This window comes from Pelodiscus sinensis, chromosome 9, assembly GCF_049634645.1.
Source record: "Pelodiscus sinensis isolate JC-2024 chromosome 9, ASM4963464v1, whole genome shotgun sequence".
Taxonomy (NCBI): Eukaryota; Metazoa; Chordata; order Testudines; family Trionychidae; genus Pelodiscus; species Pelodiscus sinensis.
Window position 1 is genome coordinate 21558432 of NC_134719.1, and position 13785 is coordinate 21572216.

Genomic DNA, 13785 nt, shown 5'->3' on the forward strand with positions numbered 1-13785 from the left:
GCCGCCCGGGAACAGCTGCCACATAGCCGGTAGGCCAGCCCCTGTGTCACTCAGCCTGCGTCACGCGGTGCGTCCGACGTCGCTACTCCGCCCCCTCGCCCAGGGGCTGCCAGATAAGCAGCCGCCGGTGGGACTGAAGTGTGGGGCGCCTTCGCCCCATCACAATAGGCAATGCCATCCTGGAGGGGGCTTTTATACCTAACACATTGAACAGGGAGTCTCAGGGCTCCACCAAGTCCTCTCTTTCTAACCCCAGATTTGATGCCACCCTTTTCAAAAGCTCCTGGTAAACCCTTAAATCATCCCATGGAAATGCATGTGTAGTTTCCACTATCCCCTCATCAGGCAAAGATGATGATGAGGAGATAGGTACAGGTGGGTCCTCCATCTCCATTGTTTCATGGAAGCTTGTGCCATAATAAAATTGTTAGTCTTAAGGTGCCATAGGACTCTTTGTCATATACACGAGTATTATAGGTTAGTGGAACTATCACATGCATAAAGTCACACACATACTTAAGTACATTGATGAACCAGAGACCAAGTGAACTCATAAGAGGGGATCTTCCAGGGCTGAGCATTCTGGAGAGATGAATAGGCCCTTGAATGTTTGCAGTGCAATGTTCTGCTATGATATGTTGTGTAGTTCTGGGGTGAAAACAAGTTCTGTTATTTTGGAATAGTGATAGAAATGTAGCCGTGTTAGTCTGGTGTAGCTGAAACGAAATACAGGACTATGTAGCACTTTAAAGACTAACAAGATGGTTTATTAGATGATGAGCTTTCATGGCCTACGAAAGCTCATCATCTAATAAACCATCTTGTTAGTCTTTAAAGTGCTACATAGTCCTGTCTTTTGTTTCTGTTATTTTGGGACATTCATAGCACAGATATATGCATCCCGAGGAACTAGTCCCAAATCCTTTCTAGTAAAATGGATAGGTCTGTCAGGAATTAAAATCATGCTTTGTCTATAGAACAGTCGTCTCCAACTGGTTTGGCCAGGAAGCTACCAAGCAATGGCACTTCAGTAGCCCCTCACTCACTGTCATGCAGCTTCCCCCCTGGGAAGCTCCTGCTTGCTGTGCAGAGTGTGGGAGGGAGAAGGGGGGCTTCTGCCCCCTCCCACTCCTGTACTTTGTCTCCACATAGAGAGAAGGTGATGGAGGAAGCTTGGCAATGCAAATCTCTGTTAGTCTCACACATTGTGTGTGTCTTTGTCATTCTCACAAACACACACTGTCCTTCCCTCTCATCTCCCGACCCAAAACATACGTGTGTGTGTGGGGGGGTGTTGTTACTTCTTTTACTGCTTGCAGAGTGTGTTATTTTTGGCTTCTGACTGGTCTGTGCATTTTATAATTTTCATTTCTCTCTTATGCTTAAATTTAATTCTTTAAGTAGTGAGTTCTAAAATGCCTAACCTGTCGTAGCTGGAGTCATTATCCCTATGCTAATTGCTGCTCATGGACATGGCTGGCATTTCCCTGCAGCCCCAGAGAAAGGCAGAGCAGGGGGTCTCCACAAGCTGTCCTTGGCTGCAGATACCGCTCCTTCAGCTCCCATCAATAACGGGGAACTGTGGCCAGTAGAAGCTGTGGGCTCAGTACTTGTAGATGAGGGGCAGCACATGGTGCCATTGCTGTACATGCCAGCTGCTTTGAGGAGTGTTTTAGGGCCAGGGCATAAGCCTGTCTTCATTCCAGTGCTCCACCACCCAGAAGCTCAGTCAAACAGTGCCCAGCCAGAGCCTGCTTCCTGAACCCCTGTCCAGGCCCTGAACCTCCTCCTACACCCAACCTCCTGCCCCAGAGATGAGTACCCCTGCATCCAAACTCCTTTCCAGAGCTGGAACCCTGAAACCCTTTCTGGACTCCAATCCCCTGCCCTGGGCTAAGACCGGAGACCCTCCCATACTCCAAACCTCATGGCCCAAGACCAGATCCTGTGGCCTGCACCCCAATACCCTCCCACAGCCTGGTGAAAGTGAGTGAGGATGGGAGAGGAAAGAGGATGGAGTGAGCAGGGTGAGGCCTCGGAGAAGAGGTGGAGGAGGAGCAGGGCCTCAGAGAAGGGGCAGGAAGGAAGCGGGACAAGAGTATTTGGGTTTGAGGTTGATCTTACATTGCATTTAAATTGAAAAAGTGATCTTGTGTTTAAAAAGTTCGAAGACCACTGCTATAGAACATGGATTCAGAATCTGCTTAATTATTATGGCTATGTCTAGACTGCAAGCCTCCACACAGCAAAAACTCAACGAAAAATCAATGTGCTTTTTCAGAAGATAGTGTCCACATTGATTGGACGCTATCTCACATTTAAGTTGTGATTAGTATGGATGGAGTGGCCATCAGGGCACCTGTGTTATCTCCCGGAGGCCTCTTCTTTCAAAAGAAGTCCCTCTTCTACGTCCACACTTGCCTTTTTCCAAAAAAGCTTGTAGACAAAGGTTTACCACTGTTGGAAAAACCCCTCCGTTCTTTCAACTTTCTGTTGAAAGAACGCAATAGCAGAGTGGACATAAGTATAGTTTTTCCAGAAAAATGGCCATTTTTCCAGAAAAATGCTGCAGTGTAGGCATACCCTTAGACACTAGTAAGCTGAGGCCCCATGCTTTAACATCTATGATACCGGAGACTTAAATTGTCTTGCAGAAAGGGAATCTCCTTAATGTCTCAAAGTCACTTTCTCAAACTCCTTACTGTCTCAAACTCAATGGAAATTCCCTGGCAGGATAGAAACCTCTTACAGGAGAGGAGGCATTCTAAGACTATAGCTCTGAACACTGTTGATGCTTGTCTGTTTCAGTAACTCTGGTGCATATTCAATACAGGAAAAAATAATTTCACATGATTCTTCTGGGAACAGAATTGGCATCTTTCATATAAAGGTTTCTGCTTAAAAGACTGCTATACATATATACTTTCCCTCAATATATTCTATAGCTACCTCACTCATTGAAACCTAATTACATGAACCTCTCTAGGTACCTGTTCTGTTAACTAAACTCACTGATCAGCAATGTCCAACCTGTAAAAACCATGGGCTTTATTACATTGATATGAATTAAGAAGTTATTCAATAGTCTTGGTAATCTATGTGCAGACTCTACAACAACCTACTTACTACAACGACTCTGCTTTCTTATTTTCTCATTTTCTGGAGAATCAATAAGAGTCTGCCAAGGTTAGTGGCTGAGTATATCACAGAGAAGCACTGCACTGGTAGAGGATGGCCTAAGTGGAAAGAACATTTTAATAGAACATAAAACAGGGGTAAAGAAAAGTTCATTTTCTGCTGTCTGGAAAAATGAGGTGTCTTGTAAAACAAGCTTGTATTCTTATAGAGCTAATGTTATTTTAGCAGAGAAAAAAGGAAATTTGATTAAAACAAGATATCCTGAAAACCAAGTATACTGCAGATGGGAACTATTGATGATTAAACTTCAAATGCCATCAATTTTGGTTTGATTTGGTGGATATCAGCCCTTCTCTTGTCTGGTTTCCCAGGTGTTATTGTTATCTTCCCTTCCAAACAGCACTATACAGCAGTAACAGGAGTTTTTTTCCTCGCCTTCCTGAGATAACATGAGCTTGTTCTTACGACATTATAGAAGTTAATCCTCCTTTTGCCGTGGCTTCCTACAGAAGCCATGGGTTCCATTTACTGCAGACTACAGGTTGACTCTCTGTGGTCCGGCAGCATCCATGGTCCAGCAGCACCATGGATGTTGCAGGACCAGAAAGCCCCAGATAGAGGACCTTGGATCCCGGTGCTATGGGAGGCTCCAGGGCAGGGAGCTGGCAATGCAGAGCCTGGTGGCTAGGGCTGGACCTGGCAGTGAAGTCCAGTCAGGGGTGCAGAGCCTGCCAGGTGGCTGGGGCTGGGACAGACCAGTGGCGCAGCATGGGGAGGCGAGGGCAGGGAGCCTAGTAGCCAGGCCAGTGGCCATGGTAAGAGCCAGAGCACCTGGCAGGGGATCTAGGTGAGGGTGTAGAGCCCAGAGGGGAGTCTGTCATCTGCTGATGGACCCCCGGAGAGCCCAGAATACATCAGCAGAGGGGCTGAAATTGACCACCCCTGGTCCTCCAAAATCCCTCATTCAGGACGTCGGATCCAGAAAGTGTCGAATCAGGGAGGTCCAACCTATAGTAGCAATGTTATCTTTGTCATAGTCAGAAAGCTAACTCTTGTTTACTGTAATTTGCCACTAAAAAGAAAACCATCATCAATATTAACAAGGGTATTTTTTTACTATTAGGCCAAGTCCTGTAGTCATGACTCAAGGCCAGATTCTGCTATCTTTATTGAACTTTAGTTGTACCTCACTCTGAACCAAGTCCTATTCAGTACAATTACTTACTGAACAAAGTACTACTCCACATCAGGAAGGAGGCAGACAAAACTCCCATTGGCTTTACACATTACTAGACTCATAGATCAAGCTGTTTGGAGCTTTCAAGTACCAAAACTGTTTTTGGACATGTTTATTCATGAAGCAGTTCAGGTCTTTAGAGAGAAAATAAAAACAGCTGGTTTCCTCATGAACACACTGGGCTATTTGATTAAAAATAAAAACACATTAAAGAGTCATTAATAACATTTTGCTTTTTTAATATTTATTTTCCATTTTCTTTGGGCCCAAGTTTAGAAGTCTTACAATATCATGGCCTCATATAGATCACAGACATTCAGGGATGGTTGTGCTAGTCCTATTTCACAATGGCATAAGATATGCAAATGGAAAATATATAAAAACATGACATTTTGTACTTGTGTGACTTCAATGGCAATTTTTGCCTGTGAGCCTTTGGTCATAAACAGTAGAAGAGTCGAGCTGTTCATACTTCCTTCCTTTTAGGATTCTGACATTTATAAACTTGATCTAACGTGAACTCTTGCATCCATGGAACCTGTACCTCATCCCCAAAAGTGAACACAACTGTGGTTGTGTACCTCTCAGGCCAAAGTTAAAGAAAAATGAGTTTTCCATGGATCATACTTCCTAGTCATAGCATTCTGAGTCAGACCTTGCTTCTAGGGAGATCACTAAACCTCTAATTGATTTGTATAGTTTTAACAATAATATGTCAAGAAAGAAGATAGAATCACACAGTTTAAGGCTAGAAGGGATCATTATGCCATCCAGTGGGACCTCCTATAAATCACAGGTCACCAATGCCACTTCCACACTAAACCCAATAACTGCCATGCCCATTCAAAAGTTACTAATGATGCACTAATGTGTTTTCATTTTTATTAAAATAGCCCAGGGCATTCTTGAGGAAACCAGCTGTTGCTTTTTGGCTTTTCAGAGGAAAATGAATCACAAATAAACAGGAAGGCTGACAGACTGGCTGCTAGGCAAGGTGGGGGTGGAGGTGGCTGCTCTGTGTTCCTGGAAGGGGCGTGGCCCTGGGCAGAAGGCACCAGCTCTCTGCAAGCCCTCAGAACTGCCTGGAGCATGCTGTGCAAAGCTTCAGCAGCAATTTAAAGGGCTCCAGCTGCTGCCACCGCTGTCCCAGGCACTTGTGAATGACCAGGCCCTGGGGCAGTTGCCCACTATGTCCCCCCTGTTGATGGGCCTGCAAATAAACATATCCAAAATGTTTTGGAGCAGGATACATTTTAAGACACGGTGAAATTTTCTAACCTAACCATCCCTAATCTAGACACTTTATTCTGTGGGAAAATAACATAAAATCAAGCCCTAAAGCACAAGAAGTGAATTCCTGAGCGATTAATGAAAGCCTCTTTGAAATATGAGGCCAACTGAGTGACTTTAACAGTTGGGCATCTACAGAAGCACTGACTGCAGTGCAGTATTTTGAAATAAAATTTTAATTAACGCTAGCGTATAAAAGGAAAACATTTAAATTTACTGGGCATATTAATATTGGCATGACATCACTGGCATTCAATATGGTACAGAAAGCAATTCATTTTTATCTAGAATGTGACCTCTTTTTCATTGGAGTAATAGTCACATATGTTTTAGATAATTATAGCCCTGTATAAATCTTTCCCCACACTGAAAAAGTGTTTACAGGACAACAAGGAGTTTGGACAATTTTTATCCATCCAAACAGTTTACCAGTTATCTTCATGCAGATCTGCTGCTGGTACTGGCTTCCCTTTATGCATTTCCAAGATTTATTCTTCAGCAAGGCTTCAGTTCTTTCCTTCTCTCATGCCTACTGTATTTACAGGGGCAGCTTCCTCCCTCCCCCACCTCTGCTTTTTTTGGATAGTTTACACAAGCACATGCAGGAATTCTTATAGGACTTGAGCCTGCAGTGCACTGCCCAGCATGCAGAGATGTTTGGAGATGCTGAATGTTGTTGCACAGCACACAGCAGAGTTCAGCAGCTCCCCACAGTCTACTTCTTTAGCAGAATCACACAGAGCTAGGTTTGCTGTATATTATTTTTTGACAAAAATCCACATGCCTTAAGTATCAGGCTTCTTATTGTGCCCTATGTGCGATTCTACAAATTTATTTCAGGTTGCAGCAGTTGCCATGCGACTCCACAACAGCTACTATAAGTCTCATGTTGCAGTAATTGATTACGGGAAGATGTGCAGAAGCAAATCTTAAGTATTCTAGAACTGGAACCACAAAACCCAGCACCGGTTTTTCAGGAGAGCATGGGCCAAAGCAGTGTCAGTCATAGTCAAACACATTAATAAAAAGCTGATAGATCAAGACAGAGCTATTTCTTCGAAAGTGTGCATATATGCCTTTTAAAGGTGCAACTTTCTTTAAATATACCTTAACAACAACAGCATGAATGGGTAATGATCAGGAGTCATGTCACTGAGAAAATGGGACCCATGAAGATCAGCATTTCTGAATGAGCAAATCTTGAATGAGAGTTTGTGTCCCCTCACTTTAAAAAGGATGCCATAAAATGCAGATCTACAGAGCTGCTGATCAAGCTGAAATATCCTTACTCCAGTTTGTGGCAATGCTATATAGTACCAAGATCAATGTATTTGATAGCTATTTAATTTGTGCTGATCTATAGTCATTTCTGCACTTCTGCAGGACTGAGTCCACAGCAAAGACATTTTTCATTATAAGCAGAGGTTTGCTATCTCTGGAGCTGAAATCTGCACAATGTAACACACTGGCAGTCTGAGACTTTCAATTCAGTTCACTAGAAGTGGGCTTCTACTGCACACATCTTTAGTTAGGCTACTTCTGGCTGTTCACTATGGACAACTGTTGACTGTTAGTCGGGCTGTCAGAGATGGGATATGATTATTATCTGCCTAATGTTCCAAAGAAAGCACATGGAGGAGGACTCTATTCCAAACTATGCATTTTATTAAAACACAAAGGGAGAATTTTGGGTTGTCTCACCCTTTCAGGTTGGCAACATTACGTTCATATGAGTCGAATTTGACAACATTTCTACACTGCAGAAATCTCCTCTCTGCTGTTGCTCCTTTTTACTTACTATTGTTAAAATTCTTGACAGCCATTGATTAACAGCTCATTTATCTTGCATACACCAGAATTTGCTACCACAACTGTGTTTCCTCTGCACTAATGTATATAATACTAAAATGTATCAATGTAAAGACATAAATGGAAAAAAACCAAAAACAAACAAATAGGAATAAAAGAACTGAGCTGACCACTACCTAATATATAAGACAGTCACTCCAATTAGGAATCCAGACACATTATGGTGTATCTATGCTGAGAACACATTATCTTCGCCCCCCACCCCTTTTCGGTGATCTTCACTAATCAACCATTCAGGATATAAAGAGAATCAACATAATTTGGAAACAAGTATTATTTTGGCTATCAGTAAATTATATACAACACATAAATCATACAGTATAGACATATCCAGTATCATGTAAGTATGAATATGCCCTAAATGAGGTTACAAGAAAAACATGAGGGTTTTTTTTTAACTAGTGTTATATCTGTTGAAGGAGATACAGGCCAACAGGTCAGAAAAGTGAGAGTAATCTATCAACAACACAGAGAACAAACTTACTTGTTTTCTCAAATATATCATTGACTGTACTAGATTAATCACATCACACGATTACAGGTAAGTTTACCAAAGAACAGCATTAAAAAAAAGTTAATCATTAGGGAAATCCACTGAACCATCTGTGACACTCTGTAGCTCAAAGCAGCTCTCTGGAACCCCATATTCACTGCTATTCTGTAATTATGACGTTTTGTACAAAGTATGCCTATAAAATATCATATTAAAGTATTGATCTGTTGAACATTAATATGCTGTTGGACTGCATGTGTGATTGGGAACAACCTGAACCAGTCTTTCAGATACAACAGTAGAGTAACCAGATGTACTGATGGGCCATTAGAGGGGAACCACTCTCCCTACAGTCCTAGAAGACTTCCCAGAGAGAGAACATGGAAAATGGAGATAGCTTCATGGGGCTTACCCCCATGTCACAGCAGAGATCTTTCTAGAAAGCTGGAAGAAACAATAAAAGATGGAAGTGACATCATCACCTATTTGTACCATCCATTAGGATGACACCCTGCTTGATTCAAATCCTGTTTAGTTTGTAGAACTCCCGAGTGTGGACTTATTTTTATTTCTTAAGTAACCAAATTTGATCTCTATTGCTTGCTGCTTATAACCACTTAACATCTATCTTTTCTGTAGTTAATTAATCTTCTATATTTTACCTATGTTGAAGTATGTTTTGGTTGAAGAGCTTAGAAAATCTTAGCTCAGTTTACTAAGGTTAATGTGTGTCCTCTCCACATCAAGGGAGGGACAGACTGGGTAATGTTTCTCTGGCTTCTGACCAGTGCAAGACAGTACAGTTTTGGGGCGCAAGGCTGAGAAGCTAAGTGAATTGACTGGAGCCTCCCTCTGGATGGTTCATGCGTGACTGGGAGATCATTCATGTAACTCAGCTGGGTACGTCCCTGTCCATGGATGTCTAAGTGCAATATCTGCTAAAGGCCTGTAGCTTAACACAGCAATGCAGTGTGAGAGGGATACCTTGAGTTGGCAGGACAAAGAGCTCAGCAGTCACACAACTAGGGTTGCACCCCAAGTTCCCCATCAGACCAGTCCAAACCATAACTCTAACCCTTTGAATTCTAGCTTAGGGCACAAACATTTAGCTTCAAGAAAAATTAAATAGTTTTTAAAAGATTTCATCTTACAAAAAATACAAAACCTACTCTCTGGCTTCCAGAATGATAAGGCAACTTCTTTCCCAAATGAAAGAAATAGAAAAGATAGCAGAAATACACCCTGCATTTTTCAACCTGTCACTTACTGAAAAGACAAATGCAGCAAAGCCCAGTATATAAGTGTCAGACATTTTTTCCACAATCATTTTATTAATGAAAAATGTCTTGAGCATAGGGGTGCTCAGATATTATGGTGATTGATGCAAGCATAAATATTTTGACAGATGTTGTGGTAGGCATTGAAATACTTGTATCTTCATAATCCACTCAATATTTCACCTTTAATCAGTTAAGACTCTTTCTCTCTTCTGCACTGAGGATAAAACAAATGATGTTTATTGCCTACCACACAGAATTTATATATTAACTAAAGAGCTTTAGCTGGGAGAAACTTACTAGTAATTCAGATTTGTAAACTAACACCTGCAATGTAGTTTGGAAGGAAGTGAAAACAAACCAACTCTGGCAAAGTTGCATTTTAGTTTTAGTGAGGTACATGGCCTCTCTCTCCACCCAGACCCCTTTCTCCTTCCATCACAGCATAAACAAACAAGCAAACAAATACATAAATAAATCACAGGATTCATCAAATGTAGACCTTGTCTTTAGCAAAGGCAACTACAGTGTATGTATTAAGATGCAAGAGCAATAAAGATGGACTAAGAATAGGGATTCCCATGTGTACAAACAACTTCAGCCACTTTATTCTGACTTTCATGTACATACATGAGCTGAGATTGGCCAACTCACATCATTCACTATACATATATTTTGCACAGCACACCAATTATAGTACTGTGGTACAAAGAGTGACACCAGTGTTCTTCAGGACAAATTTCTGTAGGATAGAACTATTCCAAAACCGCATGTTTTCCTGATGGTAAACAATTTGTAGAAATACGACTTTTTATAATACAGGTTGAACCTCTCTAGTCCAGAACTCTCTCATCCAGCAACATCCATGGTCTGGCATGATTTTAGTTCCCTGGATGCCCACTTATTGTTGGTGTGGCCAAGTTTTCCACTTTCCCATGAAGTTTGTTTATAGCCACCAATCCTGGCACTACCTCTAATTTAACTTAAGACCAACCTTTTTACTCATGCTTTCATTGTAGTTTGAGTCTGTGTGTGTGTGTGTGTGTTCCTCCTACCTAGATGTTTTAAGCAGGTTTTATGCCCCTCTGGGATCTCATATTTTAATTTTTTATATATATTTGTATAGTGTTTTAAAAAAATTTTAAGCCACCTCAAATATTTTAAATAGAGTGTCAGGGTAAAAATATTTAAAATAAATAATAAATATCTTCTAAGAGCCCAGTAAACTGTGGAAATGTTGATAATGCTGCTACATAATATTGACATCCCATGGTTTAGTAAATTCTCTGATTCAGCACCGGTCTGGTCTAAAGGGTGCCGAACTAGAGAGATTCAACCTATAAAATCAAATATTTCTCAAATACAGCAAATGTCAGTTCCAGTTACAAAAAATGTTGTATTCTATTTCTATAGTAAATTTGTATATATAGAAGAGAAAAATCCTATAATCTAATTCTGAACTTTTAAAATTCTTGCAAATATTTTTGCACAATTTGTCAATAGCAGCAGCATTATCTTAACACGATGTGTTAAAAAGCATGGAACTTACAGAAAAAGAAGACTGCTGAAAATCAAAATAGAGTTGTTCATATTATTTAATGAGCTTCTCTACTGCGGTAAGACCCCTTATTTATTCAGCACCAGAGATATGCATATTCATGTCTGAAACTATGGAACAGTACTGGTATGTTCTAAATATTTTTATTGTCATTTCTTTAGAATGATTACCTACCACACATTTAGCTGCCACGTATTATCATGTATTCCCGAAATTGGTTTTCCAGTTTCTTTACATGTTCAAATATTATTGATGAAAGAAGAGAAAGAACAATGCAGACCCAATAAATTTAAGATTTGATTCATGATCCACCAGGAGAAACTGAAGGAGGATCATACACAGGAGAATCAGCTCTATCTTCCTGCACTACTCAGGCTGCTTTCTTCTTTCTCCTTGTTCTTGAAGAGATGTTGGCTCTATTTCAGTGTTTATTCTGGCATAAAAATAAAGCAAAACAGAAGCATAAGAAGAAAGCGATCATTATGTTTTTCTGCTTTAATGTCTTGCATGTTGTGTAACAATGAACCTAGAGAACTTCTAATCACATAAGCCCCCATGCATATAACTTACGCTTCCCTCCCCTTCATGTGGTAACCTCTATTTTAGGAACAGTACTCAACAGTTTTTCTTACAGCAACCTGGAAACAACATAATACTTACTTTCAGGGACTGGCCTTGTAGGCTCCTGGCACTCATGGTCCACTTGCCTTCTTTTTCTTCACTGGAAAAATCATCCGTCTCTCAAGACCGGGGAAGAGACGACAAAATATCTGTGCTGAACACTTTCCTAAATGCAGTCTCTAAATGTGCTGGTCATTTACAACTACTTAACTATCACATGGATAACATATGGAAAAATATATATATATTCCTCCATGCATTTAAAAAAAAATTTATATTGAAAAATGCTACCAAACAATAAAATGCACTGTTCCATATGAAGAACAAAGAACACACAATGAAGTTTACCATAGGTATCTTCCTACTTACCAATTTTCTTAGGATCAGATCAGGACCAGAAAAAACGGCACATCCAAAACACACAGATATGAAGATTTTCCTTTACTGGGATCCATGAATGCAAAGATGGGTTTCAGTGTCTGCTGCAGCTAAGTAATAACTGTTGTATGTTGCTCATGGGCTGACAATGGTGCTGATAGGGCAATTTCAACACATTTGTGCAAGTACAATAGTTAAACAATACCCAAATCATGTTGTTCTCTTCTATTGTGTGGATTTCACATTCAATACTGCTTCAGAAATAAACTAGACTATTAAAAAGGGGACTTTTTAAAAGAAGAGCCTTCAATAATACAAATAACTTTGAGCCACGTGAAGCTTGTACAGGCTGCCACAGGTTTCAACTCCATATTAATGACAAGGTTCATAGAACTGACTTTTGTGATTAACCGAAACCTCTGAGATAGATCAGACATGTTCTACATATGGAACTGAAACTAACTGACAGAAGTGCTGGTGTCAGAAGTATCTATTTAAAAGCGCAAACTTATTTGAAATCCATTTTCATGCAGCAGCAGCTGAAAAAGAATCACCATAGGGAGGTCCAACATTTCTTTAAAAGGAAACAGAGCTTTTATAGCCTTGGAGTGGGTACAAAAGTAAGTAGTCATGTGCTCATAGCATTGCTTAGATACCAGCCATACACAGATAATGTAAAGCACAGCATATAAGCATTTTTCATAATATGTTCAAATCAGATTTCCTGGCAAACAAAATGATCCTATAGTAGATTGATATGGAACTATATATGGTTATATTATACTGTTTTCTTTATTTTGATGTTTAATTATACAAGTTGCACCCTTTTCCAAATAAATGTGATGCAGAGAATCTGAAATACATCTTATAATTTGCTTTTTATAGCCTTTAATTTTCAAATAACTTAAACCCCCCATTGTTGAAACTTTTCATTTTGATCCATGTAAGAAATGATTAAAAACAACAACAACTGCAACTGCTCTGTATATTAAAGCTTGTATTTCTTGAAATTATGTGGAAGAGCATAAAACTTAACAGCACTTTCTTAGGAGAGCCCAAGAGGGAGAAATGTACAGTGAATTAGCATCATCAGGGAAAGATGTTAAACTGCATTTGACTTATGTATAGTTCCAGCATATGCCTGTTCTATTCTTAACATTTTGCATTACAGATACTAAACATCACTGTTCCTCCTCCTACAATCTCCTCAGTTATATTAATTTTAGGTTAATATTACACAAAGTTTTCATCATGATAAAAGTATAAGATTTGCACAGTTATATTTATATACAGCATACAGTGACATTTACATCTACTATATATTGGTAAGTCATATTATGGAGAAATGCGTTCTTCTTTATAGGCCAGGTTCTTATATCCCTTACTCAAATTAAAAAGCACCTTGTCCCATAAGCACTATACTGTTAATTGGAAGAAGGGTATTCCTTATACATATCCTGTGCTAAAAGACTAATAATTTTTCATCTGTTTAAGCAAGACAGTGATAGCAACACATCTGTTTTAGCTCAATCTGCAATGGCATCTGTTCCTGATCTATAAACAATGGTTAGATTTCCCATATTATTCAGTAATAAATTCACAGTCCAGAATAAAAGTGGCATTAGAGTATTGATATACAATTTATTTTCAACTCATAATTATTTTCAATTAAGATCACTGATACTTAACTTCATTTAATTTAATCTCCTGCAATCTGCACCTTATATGTTAATGAATAATGATTTTTTTAATGAAAAAGCTCATTAAGCAAAATAAGCCAGTGACTATTTGAATGTGATGGTAAGTGGAAAAACTTACTCAAATAAATAAAAAACCTTCCAGATGAAAAGGTTTAAGTGGATTGATACACTGGAAATGCCCTTAATTAATTTTGTACCCTATACTCATCATTAATATATTGCAA

At 39.7% G+C, this 13785-nt stretch overlaps 1 protein-coding gene across 4 annotated transcripts in view; it reads right to left on the reverse strand.

Annotated features, from left to right (window-relative positions):
- The window catches only part of NEGR1 (neuronal growth regulator 1), a 694269-nt gene that overhangs the window by 93921 nt on the left and 586563 nt on the right, over positions 1–13785 (reverse strand). The window contains exons 8-9 of one of the 4 annotated variants that reach the window (XM_075936238.1): positions 11523–11602; positions 810–11295 (exon numbers count right to left, since the gene is read on the reverse strand). The exons of 2 other annotated variants lie outside the window; for them this stretch is intronic. In XM_075936238.1, coding sequence (XP_075792353.1) covers positions 11284–11295; positions 11523–11602 — 92 coding nt within the window. In that variant the 3' untranslated portion in view covers positions 810–11283. Of the gene's footprint in view, positions 1–809; positions 11603–13785 lie in introns of those variants that run through there. One more of the 4 variants, XM_075936237.1, reaches the window with a different exon arrangement.